The sequence below is a fragment of the Podarcis gaigeae genome (assembly GCF_964106915.1).
Source record: "Podarcis gaigeae genome assembly, chromosome: 17".
Classification (NCBI taxonomy): Eukaryota; Metazoa; Chordata; class Lepidosauria; order Squamata; family Lacertidae; genus Podarcis; species Podarcis gaigeae.
In genome coordinates, this window is record NC_139694.1 from 7,656,830 (window position 1) to 7,678,867 (window position 22,038).

A 22,038-nucleotide genomic window follows, 5' to 3' on the forward strand; every position below is an offset into this window, starting at 1 on the left:
GTCCTGGAGAATGATCTAATTTAGCATGGTTGTTTTCCTTGCTTTAGCAACCAAAGCTAAAAGCTTTTAAACTGCCAAGCTGACCTAATACTTTATTTGTAATTGGAATTCATTGTTACTAATGAACTTATGAAATGGAAAATTTTCTGCCTCAGATCACTGCTCCCCTTTGCCCTGCTAATTTAGTTTGGTACATGTGCTCTAATTGTCTTTATTAACTAGGGATAGTTGGCTAATCAGACTTTTTTCTGGTACCTATCCTTAATCACTGCCCCTATTTTCTCCCTGCTTTCCTTTAGGGGGAATTTTTGAGGGGCGGTTTTGACATGCAATACATTCACGTGCCCTGGTATTCATCAACTTCCCTTCTGCATCCCCCTCCCTTTAACTGCCTATCCAGAATGCAAATGTTGCTGGTGCATCTGAGTTGCAGCTATTCTGTAATATTTAAAATCCAGAGCCATTGTGGGAATAACCGTTCTATCAAACATTTTTAATTTAAAAAAATAAATAAACAGATAGGAAATCTAGCCTATGAAAGTTGGGGGAAAGTCCTTTGGAAGAATTCCCATTGTGTTCAGTTTGGCTTACACTCAAGTAAGCATGCATTGGATTGCAACCTCAGTTTAACACAACTGCTTAAAAAGCCAACTCACCTTGCCAGCAAAGGTCTGTATAGTTAAAGCTATGGTTTTCCCAGTAGTGATGTATGGAAGTGAGAGCTGGACCATAAAGAAGGCTGATCGCTGAAGAATTGATGCTTTTGAATTATGGTGCTGGAGGAGACTCTTGAAAGTCCCATGGACTGCAAGAAGATCAAACCTCTCCATTCTTCAGGAAATCAGCCCTGAGTGCTCACTGGAAGGACAGATCCTGAAGCTGAGGCTCCAATACTTTGGCTACCTCATGAGAAGAGGAGACTCCCTGGAAAAGACCCTGATGTTGGGAAAGATGGAGGGCACAAGGAGAAGGGGACAACAGAGGACGAGATGGTTGGACAGTGTTCTCGAAGCTACCAGCATGAGTTTGACCAAACTGTGGGAGGCAGTGGAAGACAGGAGTGCCTGGCGTGCTCTGGTCCATGGGGTCACAAAGAGTCGGACACGACTAAACAACAACACAACAACAGGGTAGACAAGATAAATGGATACAGTAATCCGGGAAGAATGTTTTAACAGTGTGTGTCAGGATGTGAGTGTGTGAGACAGACAGGCAGTGATAACTGATGTAAGAATAGGCATCCGTCTGTCTCGGGAGACAATGGAAGAGTCAAACCACTGTAAGTCAAACCACTGGGCAGCTACAGTGCCTGCTGTGGCTGTAGAGACCAATACAGGAGAGACATGTTTTGTTGCAGATGGGGCAGTTGTAGGTGTCCGGCTGTGCTTCTGCAGGTCTACCATGGCATTGCTTCTTTCTGCACTCCTCCCAGCAGTCATTCCTCCTTGGGCATTGCTGTGGGTACACAACCTGACTTACTCTTTTCAGTCATCTACAAGGAATTCCCATGTTTACATATTATATTGCTGGCATCCGTCGGTCTCAAGAGACAATGGAGTGAAGTCAAACCACTGTGTTAGCGGCACTGAAGTCACCTCCCTGGGGCGCAAGCCTTGGCATTGTGTCTGGAGGTCCTGGGCTGCCGAGACGACAAGACCTCTCAGCCTCACTGATGTGGTCTAAAGGAAAGCAGAGCATTACGCTTGGCACTGGCTTAGCTGCAGGAATTGCAAGGAGGAGGCCTCCAAGGTCCCACCCAAGTGTCTTAGGGACTCCACTCTGGATTTGTGTAGGGTTTACTCCAGGGGTCAGCAAACTTTTTCAGCGGGGGGCCGGTCCACTGTCCTTCAGACCTTGTCAGGGGCCGGATTATATTTTGAAAAGAAAAATAAACGAATTCCTATGCCCCACAAATAACCCAGAGATGCATTTTAAATAAAAGCACACATTCTACTCATGTAAAAACATGCTGATTCCCGGACCGTCTGCGGGCTGGATTTAGAAGGTGATTGGGCCAGATCCGGCCCCCAGGCCTTAGTTTGCCTACCCATGGTTTACTCCTTAGCCTTTTCTTTCCCTGATAGCCCGCAAGGCAGCGGAGGTTTCGTATGAGAGTTTTCCTTCTCCTAGATGGGCTGCTTTCTCAGGTTGACAAGCCACACCTGCCCCTCACTTTCCTTTAGTCACATCTGTTCAATCCACCAGAGATTGTCTTTGCATGCAGGGGAAGCGCCCAATTCACCAAGGGTTTGCTGGGATGCATATAAATACATATACATACTAGCAGTTCGAAAGCACACCAGTGCAAGTAGATAAATAGGTACCGCTATGGCAGCAAGGTAAACGGCTTTTCCATGCGCTCTGGTTTCCGTCACAGTGTCTCGTTGCTCCAGAAGCTCTTTAGTCATGCTGGCCACATGACCCGGAAAGCTGTCTGTGGACAAACGCCAGCTCTCTTGGCCTGAAGCAAGATGAGCGCCTCAACCCCATAGACGCCTTTGACTAGACTTAACCGTCCAGGGGCCCTTTACCTTTTACCTTACATATACAGTGGTACCTTGGGTTAAGTACTTAATTCGTTCCGGAGGTCTGTTCTTAACCTGAAACTGTTCTTAACCTGAAGCACCACTTTAGCTAATGGGGCCGCCTCCTGCTGCCGCCGCACCGCCTGAGCCCAATTTCTGTTCTTATCCTGAAGCAAAGTTCTTAACCTGAAGCACTATTTCTGGGTTAGCGGAGTGTGTAACCTGAAGCGTATGTAACCTGAAGTGTATGTAACCCGAGGTACCACTGTACAAGAGTGTCCTCATTTGAATCTGAAATCTCGAACGGTCAGGTGGCTTCACGGTTCCGTTCTGTGTGTTCATTGCAGATGTCATGGTCCCCTCAGTACCGGAGTTCAAAATTCCGCCATGTTTATGGCAAAGCAGCCAGTAAGGAGAAGTGCTACGACTGTGTGCCTATCACCCGCAGTGTTCACGACAATCACTTCTGCGCTGTGAACCCGCATTTCGTTGCTGTTGTGACCGAATGTGCTGGTGGAGGAGCCTTTATTGTAATACCAGTAAATCAGGTAAGTACCACCTTACTGACAGGTGTAGCTGGTTTTGTGTGTTTGTAGGTCTCGGTGAGCAATGGAACCTCCTAAAGCCCAAATGGCCCATTCATTTTAACAGAGGAGCATATTTCGAATGGAGTAAGGCAGACGTTTTCAACCTCTTTGAGCCCACAACTCTCTTGTGACAACCCTGTGGGGCTCAGGAGCCCAGTAATGTCACCCCTTGCCTGTAGAGCTGGCAGCTTCTTGTCCTTTTTCAAACACCTTCCCTTGTGGAGTGTTCCCTCAACCTCCTCTCCCCTCTCCTTGGGAGTCCTCTGGGCAGCCGTAGCTGCTGCCCCTGGTCTGTGAGCTGTCCCCCCTGCCCCAAAGAGAGGTGCCTCCGCACACTACCCCACAGGGGCCTGGGAAGCACCCTCCAGCCATCCCCAGAGGCACCCTTCACCTGAGGAGCTTGTAGCCAGGGCTGCTGCAATAAACAGCTGTATGAGCCTTTGGGAGGCAGAGATGTGAGAGGGCATCAGAGGAGGGAGGGAAGAGGGACAGAGGCCAGTGTTGCCCACGGCACCCCTGACCGTCCTTCAGGGCACCCCAGGGTGCCACACTGGTTGAAAACGAAAGGGATTGAAAAGACCAACAGTATTGGATCTATCTACTGACTCTCTCTCTCTCATGAACTGGGAACTGGGCAAAGGGCTCATTTACACACATGCACACAAACCCCATATAAACTCCTTTTGCACTGCATGGGTTCGTTTTGCTTGCGGCTAACGCACTGCTGAGTTGCACAAGAATTGTCTGGGACGTCCTCCCTGCCCATACAAACACCAGGACTCTGGAAGAGCTTGCTGTTGCAGGTTGAAGGGGGCTTAAAGAGCCCTTTTGCGTTTTGCACTCATCCTGAGTTGCCTGGTGAGCCCTTTGCAGATGTATTGGTTTTCATAAGAGAAAGCCATATTTTTAGGCGAGGGTCCCTGGGATCTGAGGCTCTGCTGGGGGCCAGACTGAGGACTTAAACCACTTGCCACCAATTCTTGTGCTAAGGATGGTGATAGAGCTATAGGAATATCCAAAAGGTCGTCATCCAGGATAAAGTCACGAATGCTTCCTTTTGTAAATGTATGTCATTCTGGGGCTGGTTTTGGACAACACATTTATGGGGTGATTGGACTGAATGACTATTCCAAAAATCACTCTGTAAAAAAAAGATGTATTTTGTTTTCAAAAGTGTTCATACTTTACCATCAATAATACCTTTAATTTATCCATTGACTTCCCATCCCCCTCTCCATGGGGTTCTATGTTTATCCTTTAACGTTGCACAATTGAACTTATAACACTCCATATGTACATCCTAAGTTATTAGCCTTAATTTGTTTCTTTCCTTGCTCATATTTCAAACCCTGCTCACATTTTCATACAACTATAATAGCTCTTTAGATGTTCTCCAAAAGCACTCTTAATTGGTTATTGCCCCTTTAAGACAGGGTTTACTAACAATTTTTCACCCTGGGGAAAACCTTTTGAGGGCTGTATAACAGTGGCGGTGTGGCCGAAAGTGAGTGTATTATTATCTTGGTCCTCCAAACAGCCGCACATCACCTGTGCTTCCTTTATGTAATAGATATATGTTATAATCCAAAGGACCATGATCTGCAACAACAGAATCTTACTTACATATTTAGTATAATCCTCTCTAACCTTTACAGTGCCCCTCAAAACACCTGTCTGCTACAGACCCCTTGTGGTGAAAATATATACAATAAGAAAAATGTATTTTAGCTCAGCTCTCTGTAAGGTTAAGAGGCCATTTTAAGACTCATGTCCAGACAGAGGCACAGCAAAAACGTATACCCAGCCCACAACAGCAGTTAGAAATTTGCATTTCCTATCTACGTTGCAATGCAAATGGAAATATGCTTCCCATCCTCAGTGTGTGTTGCAAGCAGGGTTGCACATCACAACCACATTCATACTGCTTGAGATGAAGGAAACTCCTGTGCAAGAGCCTCTCTCCTTTGCTGTTTCTGGGTAGGATTTGAAAACACATGTAAGATGCAGTTATTGCAGGTTCTTAATCTGCATTGGGAGTCTAGCTTTGCAACCTACCCATTGCAGAATATATTCCAGCTGGTTCCATGCTGAATTTGTCATCAGTTTCCCTCTTCCTTCATACATCAGGTCTGTCTTTTCCTCTAAGCCACACATACATGGTAATTCATTTAAATGTCCATCCTTCACCATCCAAAAAAAACCCAAGCAAACCTCAAATGTTCAAAAAACGTTGTGAAAATAAATCAGGAATTGGGGGGGGGTGACATTTGTAGCGTCACAGAAACTAGCCAGTAGGCACCATCCACAGCTCCATTTCAAATGCTGGAAACTGGCAGAAAGCTTGCCTTAGGAGAGAAAAATATAAGTGTTTGTATTAAACATATGGGCATTCTCAGACTGGCTTGGCTGCTCTAAAATATGTTTTTCTTCACCCTAAATTTGTATGTGTTTTGTTTTCAGTCCTTCCCTACTGGATTGCTTCCAGATTATCAGTATTTTGTGGGAGGGATTCAAGTGCATAGAAGAAATTTAGGATTGCAGAATCAACGTGGATCAGTGCACTCTGTCACCCTAGTACAAGAATCCACTTTTTAAAAAAAAAGCAGCAGACTTTTTGCAGTTAGGAAAGTGACAGAGAAATGCAATGAAAAGTGCGGGATGAATACATGATTCACAGGAAGACGTATAAACACCCCACACAAGCAAATCAGAATGAATGGTCAATAAAGACTGGGTGAGTCTAATTTCCACAGAACTTTGTGCAAGCGACTCAGGATGACTGCTCAATAAACACATCATCTTGAGGAGCCCCTAGTCTGTGTAGTTTGTATCCAAACCCTGCAAAAGGGAACACAATCAAGTTATGGCAACTGTTGATACTGGTGGTTTAATATGGGTAGGAAATGGCTCTAAGAGACAGATACATTAAGGGGTCAAGATAAAACCATGAAGGACAAGACACACTGGAGAGTTCTGTTTTGCTTTGTGTCGATTGACAGGCCTAATCAGAGACGTTGCAGTTTGGGAACTAAATCTTTCTGTTTGTTTCCAGACAGGAAAACTTGACCCGCATTACCCTCGCATCTGTGGGCACAAAGGGAATGTTTTAGACATTAAGTGGAACCCTTTCGATGACTTTGTAATAGCCTCGTGCTCTGAAGATGCCACTGTAAGTTTTGGGAACCTCTGAAGCGATATAACAAGATATAACAGAATGCTGCCCAGTTTCCTAACTATGGTTAGAAGATTGAGATTATCCCATAGGCTCACCCCCTTTCCTTTCATAGCTATAGTTAGTGTTAAGTCAGCACTGTTCTAACCATGGTTAAAGGTAAAGGGACCCCGATGATTAGTTCCAGTCGTGGCCGACTCTGGGGTTGTGGCGCTCATCTCGCTTTATTGGCCGAGGGAGCCGGCGTACAGCTTCCGGGTCATTTGGCCAGCATGACTAAGCTGCTTCTGGCGAACCAGAGCTGCACATGGAAACACCGTTTATCTTCCTGCCAGAGCAGTACCTATTTATCTACTTGCACTGGTGTGCTTTTGAACTACTAGGTTGGCAGGAGCAGGGACCGAGCAACGGGAGCTCACCCCGTTGCGGGGATTCGAACTGCCGACCTTCTGATCAGCAAGTCCTAGGCTCTGTGGTTTAACCCACAGCGCCACCCGCGTCCCCCTAACCATGGTTAGCTCAAACCAAAGCCGGCAAATATGTTTCCGGTTGTGGTTGCCTGCTGTAGAGTGGATGTAACCACACTGAAAACGCTGGTTAGTGATTCAGAATTCAAGAGAGAGGTAGGAGCACATAAGGCATCAAGGTGTTTTTGATGATGATGGAGACCAGGCCGCAACATGTTTACACTAGTTCTAAAGGCCTCATCATTTGCTAGGAAGATTCCAAGGGACAGCTGATAAAGTAACAAGGAGATACTGTTGTTGGAGCAGTAGGTTTGGATGTTAGAGCCAGGTTTAACTTGACTGAGTTCATAAGGTTGTTGCGAGGCCAGAATGCCATTCTTTGGAACCAGGGTGAGAAAAGCAAACAAATACTTCAGTTGAGTGGGGCACTTCTTAAGGTCCTGGTTTGGCGCTTCCACCCTAAAGTGGTAATGCAGGAAGTGAGACAGATCAGATGCCCGCCCCCCTTTTTTGGGGGGGCAATGGAAAGCACAACTCTCACTGTGCAGATGGAACATCTCTCTTGACTTGATGTTACCTTTGTTTGTGCACAGACACTTGGTGGCCCACATGGTGGAAACAAGGGACAGGATGGATTCCTAGACTGTGAGGGTTGGATATGCACTGGGTGCGCATTGATCCTGCCCCTCTGCCACCCCCTGCAAACCATCTCTCCATCCCACATTCCTTTACCCTCAACTACTGATTAAGACTTATTAGTCCTGATTGCTGCTGCTAATGGCAGGTGTTGATTAACGGAGCCGGCTTAAAGACTCTGCACTACTGTGTCTCTTAGGTTAAAGTCTGGAACATTCCTAACCACTTACTCACAACAAACATCACAGATGCACAGAAGGAGCTTCTTGGTCATTCGCGAAGGGTGGGACTCATCGAATGGCACCCAACTGCGAACAACATCCTTTTCAGCACTGGCTATGATTACAAAGTGAGTCAGGGTCTTGTTAACCTTCATTTCAAGCATCAACATGCTGTTGTTCTATTCTGCTTCCATGGGGGGGTCTTGGGCAGAGTATCTGAAGTGTGTGAAATGAATGAGAGGATACAACCCTCTGCCAAACTAGAGGATTTTGCCTCATAGTTACTTCCTGCCTTCCAAAACATGGTGGCCACAGTCTATTCCCACCATGCATAGAGAACACAAAGCAAGAGAGGGGTAAAAATGCGGGGTGGGGGTGGGGGTGGGGGGAATGGATAACCCGGCCCAGAATTGCCTAGCAGGATGTTCCCACAACTTGTTTCTTTAGATTATGTGTATGTATGTGTGTGTGTGTGTGTGTGTGTAGGGAGGTGGCATGTTGTTGTTATTTGTGCAAAACACCATATAAGCCTGAATTGCAAATAAATATGCCACAGTTCTGCAAGACCACAGAATGTGGTATTGGTTGCAGAATTCAGGTGCAGAATTGTAGAGTTGGAAGCGACCCTGAGGATCATCTAGTGATTCTAGTCCAATCCCTGCCATGCAGGAACATGCAGCTGTCCCATATAAAGATCAAATCTGCAACGTTGGCATTATCAGCACATCGCTCTAACCAGCTGAACTATCCATGTCAAATAAGAACCTCGATCTTCATCAAAGCCAGCAACAAATTGGGATTTTCTAGTCCTTAATGGTTGCAAAGGAATGAAGTAAAAGTGGGTGGTGATGTCTCCTGAAACTTCACAAGCCAGATTCATTGCTGGATATAGTTTTCAGTGTTCAGGGGCTGGAGCATTTGCACCCCATGCAGCCGTCTGTCCTTCTCCGTGGCTAGCAGAAGCTGCATAGATTTTGCCCAGTCAAGCTGAACAGGGAAAATCATGGAAATGTGCTGTGTGCAATTTGTCCAGGTTGCATAGCGTTGGGAGTAGTCATTGTTCTTTTTGTGCGTTGTCTGCACTGTGGGGAGTGGGGAGCTCGGGAAACATTCACGAACGCACCTCTCTTTGCCTTCAGATCATGATCTGGAACCTTGAGACCAAAGAGTCTGTAATTCAGACCCCGGTGAAGACAATCCACTTCCACACAGACGTCATTCTTTCCATGTCGTTCAACACAGACGGGAGCCTCTTGGCCACGGCCTGCAGGGACAGGAAAATAAGGGTCATTGACCCACGAGCAGGAATTGTCTTACAGGTATGCAGGGCTGGCGAGATTGATTAGCGCCACACGGGAAGACCGCTTGCTGTTTGTTTTAGATGGCTAAAAGGATGTTCTCACCTGTGCACAGGAGGAGGATAGGTCTGCAGGCCAGAAGGTGGGGTGCATCTTTCTCTGAAACAGCAGGGTCTAGAGCAGAAGATCTAGCTTAGATCCTACACCAGGTTTACATCTGGGGACATAAACCAGAGCTGCTGTCATTTACAGCCTTATTCTGTTCTGTAGCTGGGCAGCACTTTCAAAGTTACTGTATTTTTCGCTCTATAACACGCACCTGACCATAACACGCACATGGTTTTTAGAGGAGGAAAACAAGGGGGGGGGGATTCTGAATGAAACAGTGGATGTATCATTTTTGTGCTTCATGCTGTGGCCACAGACATGTGATCTGATGGTGAATTTGGGGTGACCCAATGCAAAAATCCTGAGAATCCCTGTGGATTCATGCTTTGTAACCACGTTTTTGCACCATTGCAGCCCCAGGCAACAGTGGGTGCGTGATTTTTGGGGGACAGGCTGTAGCCATGGACATGCTATGTGATCTGATGGTGAATTTGGGGTGACCCAATGCAGAGATCCTGAGAATCCCTGTGGATTCATGCTTTGTAACCACGTTTTTGCACCATTGCAGCCCCAAGCAACAGTGGGTGCGTGATTTGGGGGGGGCAGGCTATAGCCATGGACATGCTATGTGATCTGATGGTGAATTTGGGGTGACCCAATGCAGAGATCCTGAGGATCCATGTGGATCCATGCTTTGTAACTGCATTTTAAGTGGGGAGGGAAGGAAAAACACAGAAGGGACAAGGAGCATAAGAATGCAGGAGAGAGATTTAACGGGAGGGAGGAAAGAAAGAAAGGCAAAAGTTCCCTCACCCCACCCCACCCAAGCCAGCCCTCTCTCTCCCTCTCTCCCTCTCTCCCACCTGCATGTTTTCTGGCTGCCTGCGAGGAGCAGGGAGAGGAATTAGAAGGAAGGACGCTCTGCTTTCCCCTCTGCTTGCCTGGAGGGGAGGGGATTTGCCTGCTCTTTGTTCCGTTTGAGCAAACACAGCAACGAAACAGAGGAGGGTGGGCAGTAAGACCCTGAGGCAGAATGCAGGAAAGCAGCCGCTTCCTCTTTTCAGGTTTCCCTTCTCCGACACGCGATTTGATTTTTGACTGATTTTTGTTGCTGCGCTTGCCCTAGTCAGCTCCAGGGACCACACATTCGCTCAATAACACGCACAGACGTTTTCCCTTCTCTTTTAGGAGAAAAAATCTGCGTGTTATAGAGAGAAAAATACGGTAGCTTCTTCTCCTGAATGATGATGAATTGATTCTGAACTGGAATCACAACTCTCTTTCACATCTGATGGGCTGTCCGCCTAGCTTGATATAGGCAGTTTAGGAGTGGGAAGGTGACTCGGCTGCCATCCATGACATTAAGATCGTCACTTGACTGCTTGCAGTTACCTTATCTTTCAGGTGAGGAGTGTCTATCTTAGATGGGTTGGTGGGCCCAATGTCCCTCCCTGAAGGCCACCTTGGGGCTATGCCCGTTATTTTGCACCATAATCGCCACATTTTGAGGGAGGCAGAAGTCAGTCATAGGCCATTCAGTTCATTTCTAAAGTACCGTATTTTTCGCTCCATAACACACACTTTTTGTGGGAATGTTCAGGGGTGCAGGAGAGGATATATTGACTAATTATATCCTTATCCAACTTGTGCTAACAAGTGCCCAAAATATCAGCAGAGTTTATAAACATTCCCCTTTTAGTTCGCAACGGTAATGTCTGCACAGGTTCGCTAGAACCTCTATAATAATTACTCTGGTGATTTCCCCTTTGTTCCCTCTTAAAATACAAGACACGACACAGTCTTTATAAAAGTATAAAAGAGTTTACTCACGTTCTGTTCACAATATGACCCCAGAAGGCAGACAGCTTAAAAAGGTAAAATACATTTAGAATCTATCTTGTAGCAAGATAGTCCTTATCTCCTCTCTTGGCTGGGAGCCAAGAGAGCATCCTTAGATGTTTCCTCATAGAGAGAAAATGGGAGAGAGAGAGAGATGGCTGCCTGCCCTGTGCTTTTATCATTTACCTGCACAGGTGAGGCCACACCCACCTCTGGTCACATGCGGAGGAAGTCCGTCCCCAGGAAGTTTACCTGCTTGCTAGACAGACATCCCTCCCCATGTTCTAACATGTACACTCTAGGAATGTTGTCATTGACTGCTCCTGTGTTTACATCCCACACTTTTTTCCTCTTAAAATCTAAGGGGAAATGTCTGTACGTCTTACGGAGCAAATGTGTGGTCCCTAGGGCTGAGGGGCGGGGAACCTGGGCTTCCCCTGCCAGCCCCAACCTGTTCTTTGGGGCTGGCAGTGGGAGAAAGCGCTTCTGGGGTAGCCCGCGAAGCCTCCGCAGGGCAGCGGTGAGCCTTCATCTCGCTGCCCCGAGGAGGCTTTGCACGGCTATCCCTGGCTTTTGCGGGAGGTGGGGGAAGGGACAGAGCGAGGCTCTCTCACTTCCCCCACCTCCTGCAAAAGCCCCCAAGAGCCGCATTTTTTTCCCTTGAATTCCCCCCCCCAAAAAAGTAGGTGCGCCTTATAGTCAGGTGTGCCTTATCGAGTGAAAAATATGGTACCCCCCTCATTATTCAGCGTCCAGCCTGATGCATTGTCCTGGACTGGTTGGACTCAGAGGAATAGTGGGAGGGAATTACACAGGGAGGAAGGCTGAGAGCTTAGGGAGTGGTGGGATGATGGCGAGTAATCAGAAGGAGAAGATTGGGAAGAGCTGGTGTCAGAAGCTAAAGGCGTAACAGTGTGCTAAGACAGTCTGTGGCTGAGAGAAGTCCAGAATGAGAAATGGAAGCTGATAAGAGCAAGGATGTCTTCCCCTTGTGCTGCAACAATCTAGCCTCCTCCCTAGTCTCCCAGAACCAGAAGAGGCATGAAGTGGGAAGAACAAGGCATGCAGGTGCAGTCTCCGATTGTTTGGGGGGGGGAACCTGGAAAGGAGACTTAGATGGCTGTGGGGAGACAGGAACCTTTAGCAATTGATCCATGGGGCAAGAAGAACTGGGGATGAGCTGCTGTGCTCATTAGACTTGACGCTCAGCCAAGTCTGTGCAGATCCTATTCTTGCTAATAAAGAGTTAACTCCAACAGGCAGGGTGTGATTTACTGCTGGCTTGCTCCTGCCACTTATCTACCTGGGATCCTGATTCCCAGTTACCCTCTTCATTGCTCCTGCGAAGTGTTTCTGTGTCCCAAGGCCTGTGCTACACACTGCTGATTTAAGTGGAGTACGCAAGAGGGTCCCTGCAAGAGAAACCTTTAAGAGGACAGTTGTAGTTTTCTAGCTCAGATGATTCATCAGTTGGTGTGTAATGTGATTGTTCCCCAGGAGCACACTGGCATTCCCCAGAGGCCTGACAAGCCCTGCCTTGACAGTCTACCTTAAATTAGTCTGGTATGGCTTCCAAATCATATACAGTGGTACCTCGGGTTAAGTACTTAAGGTCCGTTCTTAACCTGAAACTGTTCTTAACCTGAAGCACCACTTTAGCTAATGGGGCCTCCTGCTGCTGCCGTGTCGCCGGAGCACGATTTCTGTTCTCATCCTGAAGCAAAGTTCTTAACCCGAGGTAATATTTCTGGGTTAGCAGAGTCTGTAACCTGAAGCGTATGTAACCCGAGGTACCACTGTATTGCTGCATCAGCTGTACAGGGAGATAAGCGAATGCTGTGAATTTTGATGGTGGAGGGTTTTCAAAACTTCAGACAATAGACAGGTGCAGATGAGTTTCGCTGAAAGAAGCAGCATTTGGTGTGCTTGATTTCCTCTGAGTAACACGCCATGTCTTCTTGCAGGAAGCAAACAACAAGTCTCACAGAGTGAATAAAGTTTTGTTTCTAGGAAACATGAAAAAGCTGCTCTCCACGGGGACATCTAGGTGGAACAACAGGCAAATTGCACTATGGGATCAGGTGAGTTGCTCAGCAAACCACTTCAGTCACTCACCACGCTAATGGTTCCATCACAGATCAACACTTTACCTCTGTCTCTCTCTCTGCTGTTTAGGCCGTGCGCACACACTAAATCTTTATAAAGCTCATTCAAATATAGTATCAATAAACAGCTATGTGCTTTTTAAAAGACGTCTGAAGGCAGCCCTGTTCAGGGAAGCTTTTAGTGTGTGATGTTGTATTGTGCTTTTAGTATATATTTTGTTGTTGGGAGCCGCCCAGAGTGACTGGGGCAACCCAGCCAGATGGACGACAAGCAAGCAAACAAACAAATCAAAGCAATTATGAACAGAGATGTGCAAAGAGCTTCTCTCTGTGAGAGAGTACAACATTGGCTGATGTGGGGCGTGGCATGCCTGCGCCATTTTGTGTCACTTTCCCTGCTCTTTTAGATGTGGCAGCCATTTTGTTTTATGCCAGGCCCCCACAGCAGCCATTTTGTGACTGGTGCAAACGCCCTATGTGCCCAGTGGCCCCAAAAGGTTGGCGGCCCCTGCTCTAAATCCTTCTGGAACTGCATTTGTTGTTCTTGTTGTGTTTTGCCACTTTATAGCTGTCGTTTCCTCATGCAGGGTGACCTTTCCGTGCCTTTAGTAGAGGAGGATATGGACGGTTCCTCGGGTCTCTTGTTTCCTTTCTATGACTCGGACACACACATGCTGTATGTGCTGGGCAAGGTGAGTCCTTGCCCTTGCTACAGAGTCTTAAGTATGTGGGCAAGACTATAAATAAAACTTGTGCGATAACTAGATTCCCATGCCTGGCTGTTGAAACCGCTCTCCACGTGGAACGGGCATTTGAGCGAGTTAAGAACGGTGGCAGGATTCTTTAGCTGGGGACCATGAAATGTCTTCGCCCAAATGGTGTGTCGGGAGCCAAGCACACCCTTCTCTTGGATACAACACTGCCCTCTTCTCTCTTCCATTATCTCTAGGGCGACGGGAACATCAGGTACTACGAGATAAGTTCGGAGAAGCCATACCTAAATTACCTGATGGAGTACCGCTCCCCTTTGCCCCAGAAAGGAATCGGTGAGCTTTGCAGCCATTTTCATTGCTGGTGATGTGCGATAAAGGGGTGTCTGTGAACAACCGATAGGGCAGGAGGCAGCTGGTCATGGGAAGATAACGGGCCTCGGTCTGTTCCTCCTTCCCTTCAGTTTTGTCACAGCTGTGCAATGTGGCTGAGGTTCTTCCTTTCGCCGCTTCCCTTTCGCCACTGAGGGAATTTCATCAGAGAACTATTGCTTTACTTCAGGCTGTTCAAAAATACAGTGGTGCCCCGCAAGACGAACGCCTCGCAAGACGGAAAACCCGCTAGACGAAAGGGTTTTCCGTTTTGGAGGTGCTTCGCAAAACGAATTTCCTATGGGCTTGCTTTGCAAGACGAAAATGTCTTGCGAGTTCCTGTGGGTTTTTTCCCCTCCCCCCCTTTTTCTAAGCCGCTTATCAGCTGATCCGCTAAGCAGCTAATACCGCTAAGCCGCTAATGGGCTTGCTTCTCAAGACAAAAAAACCGCAAGACAAAGAGACTCGCGGAACGGATTCTTTTCGTCTTGCAAGGCACCACTGTACCATTCTAAGAGGCCTTTCTTTTCTCTCTCCCCCCCCCACTCTTTAGCTGTGTACACAGCATACAAAGCATACAAGGCTCCCCCCCCCCAATAATCCTGGGAACTGTAGTTTAGCTCTTCACAAAGCTACAATTCCCAGCAGAGTTCCCAGGGGGGAAGCAGTGTTTTTTAACTGGGCTTTAAACACATGGTGTGCATGAAGCTTCTATCTGAATATGAAACTGCACCACAGAGCAACCATTTTCTGTTCCAACTAACAGACCTCCTTCTCTGGGGGTGCAAAGGGGAGGGATTGCTTGGCTATAGCCCAGCCGAATCCTCAGTCTCTTTAAACAGCCCCCCAACTGCAGAGGAGGAGGTTGTAGCTGTTGGCATTTTCTAGTTAAAACGCTCCGCAGACGTTAATACTGAATCTCTGTTGGAAGAGCACACTTTGCCCTTGATGTAACTACATGGAGACATTGAGTTTAGGAAAATAAGAAAGTTACTTTTATTACAGGAAATGCATGTTTGAGAGAAAAGATCCTGGTTCTGTGTGTCTAAGGTAGAGACACAAAGGATGTTTCTCCTCTCGAGGAGAAAAGCAAAGGAGGAGGAAATGAGTAGGGTGTGTCATTTTAGGGGGTGAATTTAATTTTTGCAAATTTCTTCAGTGAGAGGGTCTTAAAAATATGCTTTTGGGTGTGAGGAATTCAAACCCGCTATTCTTTTTGTGATCAGACAATGTTTAGCTTGGTCCGTCTATGTTTGGTGAAGAGGCACAAAAACTGCTTTTGGAAAACCAAAGAATTTTAATTTTACCTTCTGAAAATGTCAGTCAATGCCCAATAATAATAATAATAGCTACACGTACTTAGTCATTTTTAATGATTACTATGCAGTTTTAGACAGTTTTACTTCCCAAGCAAAACTGAATAGCTCAGTAGATTAGAGCATGGTGCTGATAATGCCAAGGTCACAGGTTCGATCCCCAAATGGGACAGCTGCATATTCCTGCAATACGGATTATCCTCTGAATCCCTTCCAACTCTACAGTTCTATGATTCTAAATTATATTAATGTAGCCAAAATATCTTTTGAATCCCCAAGTCATGCTGCAACTTTTCAGAACCCCTCATTTTGGAATTTGTCAGTTGAAAAATTCAACAAGCCCTAGGAAATGAGATCAGCAACCCTGAGAGGTCTAACGCCTGAGAGAAGGTCAGCACCAATTAGGTAGGTTGGAAAGGACAGTCTAAAACAAGATCTTCCACCCATGCTTACCCAAGCAAACACATCAGCCTCCACTGCAAGCTGAGTTGCATTCCAACACTTCTCAACAGTAGCTCTGGGCTTTTCCTGACGCAAGTCACTTCCCGCTTGCTACTGTAGATTTTGCCGCAAAGCAAACGAAGGGTGAGGCAGCGAGACCAGCAGAGAAAAACGGAGTGGCTGTTAAAGAGACGGGAGAGTTTTCCAACTTGTTCCTTGGTGATCCCACATGAGGTTGGAGACAGAGGCAGCAACGTTTAAGAGGAGTTGGATGGGAGAAAAAAAATTGCACAGAGAGGGAAGCAGTGTATTCTGTGATGGTTGGAGAAAGACAATGTCGTCAGTGCTGGATGGGGAGGTAAAGACAAAGAGGCCAACCCCACTCCCTGCTCTCAGTTTCCCCCCTCTACAAGTCTCCCTGCATGTTCGTAGAGGAAGAGGAGCAGCTGGAGTTTTAGGCCCCATCTTAAGGATCTCGTAAGTGCCTCCTTCAATCAGTGGCCCATCTAGTCCAGCATTCTGCTTTTGCAGTGGCCAACTAGATGTTGTAGGAAACTTGTAACCAGAAATGGAGCTCTGTACTTGTTGTGCTTCCTCACAAGTGGTAAGTCATACCTCGGGTTACAGACACCCCAGGTTGCGTTTTTTCGGGTTATGGACCCGCCAAAACCCAGAAGTACCGGAACGGGTTACTTCCAGGTTTCGGCGGATGCGCAGAAGCACTAAATTGCGCTTTGCGCATGCACAGAAGTGCCGAATTGCAACCTGTGCGTGCGCAGACGCGCTGCTGAGGGTTGCGAACGTGTATCCCACACGGATTTTGAATTCTGGTGCTGGAGGAGACTCTTGAGAGTCCCATGGACTGCAAGAAGATCCAACCTCTCCATTCTTAAGGAAATCAGCGCTGAGTGCTCACTAGAAGGACAGATCGTGAAGCTGAGGCTCCAAGACTTTGGCCACCTCATGAGAAGGGAAGACTCTCTGGAAAAGACCCTGATGTTGGGAAAGATGGAGGGCACAAGGAGAAGGGGACGACAGAGGACGAGATGGTTGGATAGTGTTTTCGAGGTTACCAGCATGAGTTTGACCAAACTGCGGGAGGCAGTGGAAGACAGAAGTGCCTGGCATGCTCTGGTCCATGGGGTCACGAAGAGTCGGACACGACTAAACGACTAAACAACAACAACATCCCACACAGATCAAGTTTGCAACCCGAGCGTCCACTGTATTCAGAAACTGCCTCCAGCAGTAGAGACAGAACATGACTATCATGGCTAGTGGCCATTGTTAGTTTTATCAGTGCCTCAATCATTTTAGCTTCACTTCCCTGAACCTTTTCCAGCTTTGGGAGGTCAGGCGGCGAGATCTGTTCACAGTATTCCAAATGCAGTCACACCACAGATTTGCATAATGGGATTGTGGTAATTGCTAGTTTTATTAGCAGTGTTGGCCAGTGTATGTCTAGTTTCACATTGCCATAACACTTCTCCCCGCTTCCCCGGTCTTTAGGTTTCATGCCAAAGAGGGGTCTGGATGTCTCTTCCTGCGAGATCTTCCGATTCTACAAACTGATCCCAGCCAAGTACATGATAGAGCCAGTGTCTATGATAGTTCCGCGTCGGGTGAGTGAATCTCTCCTGGCTTTCTCCGGGTGGTTTCTAAACAGGGCTGGGGGGGGGCGGCACTTGCTCAGACGTAAGCCAGTGTGCTCTGGTATCTCTCTGCAGTCTGAATCGTACCAGGAAGACATCTACCCGATGACAGCTGGAGCCCAGCCAGCCCTGACGGCACAAGAATGGCTAAGCGGCAGTAATAAAGGTCAGTGAGACCCAAAGGGCCTGAATCAAAATGATGTCCTCCTCTCTCTGGTCTGCATCATGTTAATGGCAGAACTAGAGGATCAGGTGAGCGACACACCTGTAGGAGCATTGCTAGGTTTGAGCGGGGACCCTGCGCAAGATGCCCTTCAAGCGCCAACCTCCCATATTTCTCACTCTCCTCCCCACCTCCTGCCTGGCTTTGCTGTTCCCATAGTGACAAGTGCTTTCTGTTGAAACTGCTTGGTGTAACTGGGAACTGCTCGGATAGCTCCGTCGGTCGAGCATGAGACTCTTAACCTCAGGGTTGTGGTTTCGAGCTCCATGTTGGACAAAACATTCCTGTGTTGTAGGGGGTTGGACTAGATGACCCTAGTGATCCCTTGCAATTCTACAAGCACACCTTGCTGCTGCTAAGGAGCTCATCATAAGCTCAGTCGTTCCTTTGTAGCCATGTTGGTACCTACCCAGCACTGGACATCAGTGGATGACAGGTATCGGGCAGGCAGATGTGGTTTAGGGGAAACAACCTCGTGGGCCGAAGGAGGCCTAGCAAGCCAAATTTGGCTCATGGTCTGGAGATTCCCTGCCCCTGCTTTAAGCATGAGCAACGTTGAGACATGAAGCTACAGAAATGTAGGCTCTGCACTGCTGCAGTGAATGTGTAATGGTCACCTGAGACAGTCTCTTAAGGCTTGAGTCTCTTAAGTCTCCAAGGCTTGAGTCCTTGGAGCTCTGGTGCGTGGAAGAATCATTCTCTTTTGGCCTAGCCAAAGAAATTGGGCAAAATGAGAGAGAAAAACTATGTATTGATACATCACCCAGGACCTGTTTGAGGCAAGAGCGCAATGGCACCTTCACCCACACTGTACTGGCACCGGTTGAGGGCCCCATTGCGCTTTGGCCCTCAAACTGAGGGAGGAGCGAGCTGCTGGGGCCGATGCAGCTCGTTCTTCCCTCGGTGTGCCAAGCGTTGGCGGCAGAGGGACTTTCTCTTACGCCTGTGGCCCAGTGTGTGGAAGGAACGAGCTGCATCAGCTTTGGTCCTGTGAGGTGCTGGGGTGAAACAGCTGCTGCTCCACCAAGAGAGCTGAGGCAGATTCACTCTGGTGCCTCATGGGGCTAGGCCCAATGCAGCTTGTTCCTCCCTCTGCTTTTCAACATCGCAGTGTATCACCATATCACAATGTTTGGCTGGTAATACGTCACAATGTTGAAAATCTGAAAAGCCCTAGTCGTGTGTACTTTCTCTAGTGCAGAGTACAGTGGTACCTCGGGTTGCATACACTTCAGGCTACAGACTCTGCTAAAATAGAAATAGTACCTTGGGTTAAGAACTTTGCTTCAGGATGAGAACAGAAATTGTGCTACGGTGCAGTGGGAGGCCTCATTAGCTAAAGCGGTGCTTCAGGTTAAGAACAGTTGCAGGTTAAGAACGGACCTCTGGAACGAATTAAGTACTTAACCCGAGATACCACTGTATATCAGTCCTCACAGGCTTCATTACTGGAATGAGTGAAATCTGCTTCTTTCTGTCATTCACTGGCTTGACTCTAAAAACCTCTGTGAGTCATAGCATCATAGAGTTGGAAGAGACCACAAGGGCCATCGAGTCCAACCCCCTGCCAAGCAGGAAACACCATCAGAGCACTCCTGACATATGGTTGTCAAGCCTCTGCTTAAAGACCTCCAAAGAGGGAGACTCCACCACACTCCTTGGCAGCAAATTCCACTGTCGAACAGCTCTTACTGTCAGGAAGTTCTTCCTAATGTTTAGGTGGAATCTTCTTTCTTGTGGTTTGGATCCATTGCTCCGTGTCCGCTTCTCTGGAGCAGCAGAAAACAACCTTTCTCCCTCCTCTATGTGACATCCTTTTATATATTTGAACATGGCTATCATATCACCCCTTAACCTCCTCTTCTCCAGGCTAAACATGCCCAGCTCCCTTAGCCGTTCCTCATAAGGCATCGTCTTCAGAGTCTGTTCTGGAATCCTCTGATCTTCCTAATCTTCCTGTTGCCCGCAGGCCCCGTCTTGATGTCTCTGAGACCAGGCTCCGTCATCTTGAACTCTTTGCCACCACTTTCTGCGAAGGAGGCAGTGCTGGAAGCCACAGAGCCTGCCCAGCTGCGGACCAGGGTGGCAGACATCATTGAAAAGCCAAGCAGGGTGCAAGAGAGATGGGGGTACTGGAAGGCTGAGGAGAGGCGGCCAGAAGACAGGAAAATCGGGCTGTCAAACGGCTTTGATGTTTTTGAGTGTCCTCCGCCCAAAACAGAAAATGAGGTATGATTGTCTGACAGAGAGAAGAAGCCTTGTTGGCAAGTCAAGATGAGCAGCTTAAAGTGGGTGCTACCGCTCCGGCGGGAAGCTAAATGGTGGTTCCATGCGCTGCTCTGGTTAAACCACAGAGCCTAGGACTTGCCGATCAGAAGGTCGGCGGTTCGAACCCCTGTTGAGTGTCCCATTGCTCGGTCCCTGTTCCTGCCGACCTAGCAGTTCAAAAGCACGTCAAAGTGCAAGTAGATAAATAGGTACCGCTCTGGCGGGAAGGTAAACGGTGTTTCCGTGCGCTGCTCTGGTTAAACCACTGAGCCTAGGACTTGCCTATCAGAAGGTCGACGGTTTGAACGCCCGCGAGTGTCCCATTGCACGGTCCCTGCTCCTGCTCACCTAGCAGTTCGAAAGCACGCCAAAGTGCAAGTAGATAAATAGGGGAAGGTAAACGCCGTTTCCGTGCGCTGCTCTGGTTCGCCAGAAGCGGCTTAGTCATGCTGGCCACATGACCCGGAAGCTGTACACTGGCTCCCTCGGCCAGTAAAGCGAGATGAGCGCCGCAACCCCAGAGTCGGTCACGACTGGACTAATGGTCAGGGGTCCCTTTACCTTTACCTAAGCTGGAAATTGGCTAGCTGGGAGTCCAGAGCAAGGAAAGTCCCCTTTCTCAGGGTGTGCAAAGCAGTACAAAGAGTGAGGGCTTGCCCAGTTGGGCAAGGCGCCAATACAGCTTGTTCCTCCATCTGCATATTTAAACTGCTCAACTGAGGAGTGTGCAGCTGCCCTTGCCTCAGTTGAGCAGTTAAAGGAGACCCCAGCCCAGCGCTGGCTCCTGCAAACCGGTGGTGGGGTGGGGGCTCTGTGAAACTGCTCAGCTGAGGGGAGCACGGTTGCCACTCCCCGCAGCGAGCAGTTAAAGGAGCCCCAATGTTTCTCCCACTTGTGGGCAAGCTGCGAGAGCACCGGGGCTGTTTCACCTGGGGAGGAGGAACCTTCCTGATTCCCCAGCTGAGCTGCACAAACATTGTCCCAGCCTGAAAGCCTGGGTGAAACCTCCTCAGCTCTCTAGGTGAGAGCTGGGGCGGTTTCACCTGGTGTCTCGTGGGCAGAGGCCAGTGCATCTTTTCTTCCAACATCGCGGCATATCACCAGACCGCGCTGTTTGGCTGGCGATACACCGTGATGTTGAAAAGCTGTTATTGTCCAGCCATACTGGGGTGGGTAGTAAAAGGGACTCCTGACCATTAGTTCCAGTTGTGGCCGACTCTGGGGTTGCTGCGCTCATCTCGCTTTATTGGCCGAGGGAGCCGGCGTACAGCTTCCGGGTCATGTGGCCAGCATGACTAAGCCGCTTCTGGCGAACCAGAGCAGCACACAGAAACGAAACACCGTTTACCTTCCCACCAGAATGGTACCTATTTATCTACTTGCACTTTGACATGCTTTCGAACTGCTAGGTTGGCAGGAGCAGGGACCGAGCAACGGGAGCTCACCCCGTCGCAGGGATTCGAACTGCCGACCTTCTGATTGGCAAGTCCTAGGCTCTGTGGTTTAACCCACAGCGCCACCCACGGGGAGGGCACTAATATTTTTCAACCCAAGACCCCCATTCGCAGTCTGCCAGCCCTCCAGTGGGGCTCATGCACACGCAGCCTGCACATATCTCACACCCATACAGAGCCATTCCACCTCCCAAAACTGAGATAATTTCAGTACTCCAGAGCAGGGCCTTTCAAACTGCGGCTGAGCTTCATTCATGCGGTCTGTGTTGTGTCTGCTAAGGGACGGCAGGCACAGCGCCTGCTCCATCATTCTTAGAAACCGATGGTCCATCCAGATGAGCAGGACATGTTAGAAGTGACGGGGTGGGAGACCATTGAATATTGTGGAGAGGATTAGCAACACAAAAGAGTGAGCAGGAGGAAGCAGTGAGAAAAAAAGTCAGTGTGGAATTCTAACTGTAATGCAACAAAATGCAATGCAAGAAATAAAATATGATTAAAGATCCTACAGCATCTAGCACAGTGCATTACAATTCCTACAGGAGGCAGAAAAATCATTTAGTGGTCCGCCAGGACCCTCGCCAATTTTCAAGTGGTTCATGGGGCAGGGGGAGGTTTGGGCACCACTCCTTTGGAGGAACTCG

At 48.1% G+C, this 22,038-nt stretch overlaps 1 protein-coding gene across 4 annotated transcripts in view; it reads left to right on the plus strand.

Annotated features, from left to right (window-relative positions):
- Positions 1–22,038, plus strand: part of CORO2A (coronin 2A) — a 66,835-nt gene that overhangs the window by 40,866 nt on the left and 3,931 nt on the right. For 3 of the 4 annotated variants that reach the window (XM_083719246.1, XM_083719248.1, XM_083719247.1), the window contains exons 2-11: positions 2,873–3,073; positions 6,165–6,281; positions 7,587–7,736; positions 8,748–8,927; positions 12,818–12,934; positions 13,546–13,650; positions 13,908–14,004; positions 17,307–17,419; positions 17,525–17,615; positions 19,642–19,901. In XM_083719246.1, the coding sequence (XP_083575372.1) occupies positions 2,873–3,073; positions 6,165–6,281; positions 7,587–7,736; positions 8,748–8,927; positions 12,818–12,934; positions 13,546–13,650; positions 13,908–14,004; positions 17,307–17,419; positions 17,525–17,615; positions 19,642–19,901 (1,431 nt within the window). Of the gene's footprint in view, positions 1–729; positions 2,554–2,801; positions 3,074–6,164; positions 6,282–7,586; positions 7,737–8,747; positions 8,928–12,817; positions 12,935–13,545; positions 13,651–13,907; positions 14,005–17,306; positions 17,420–17,524; positions 17,616–19,641; positions 19,902–22,038 lie in introns of those variants that run through there. The other variant, XM_083719249.1, reaches the window with a different exon arrangement.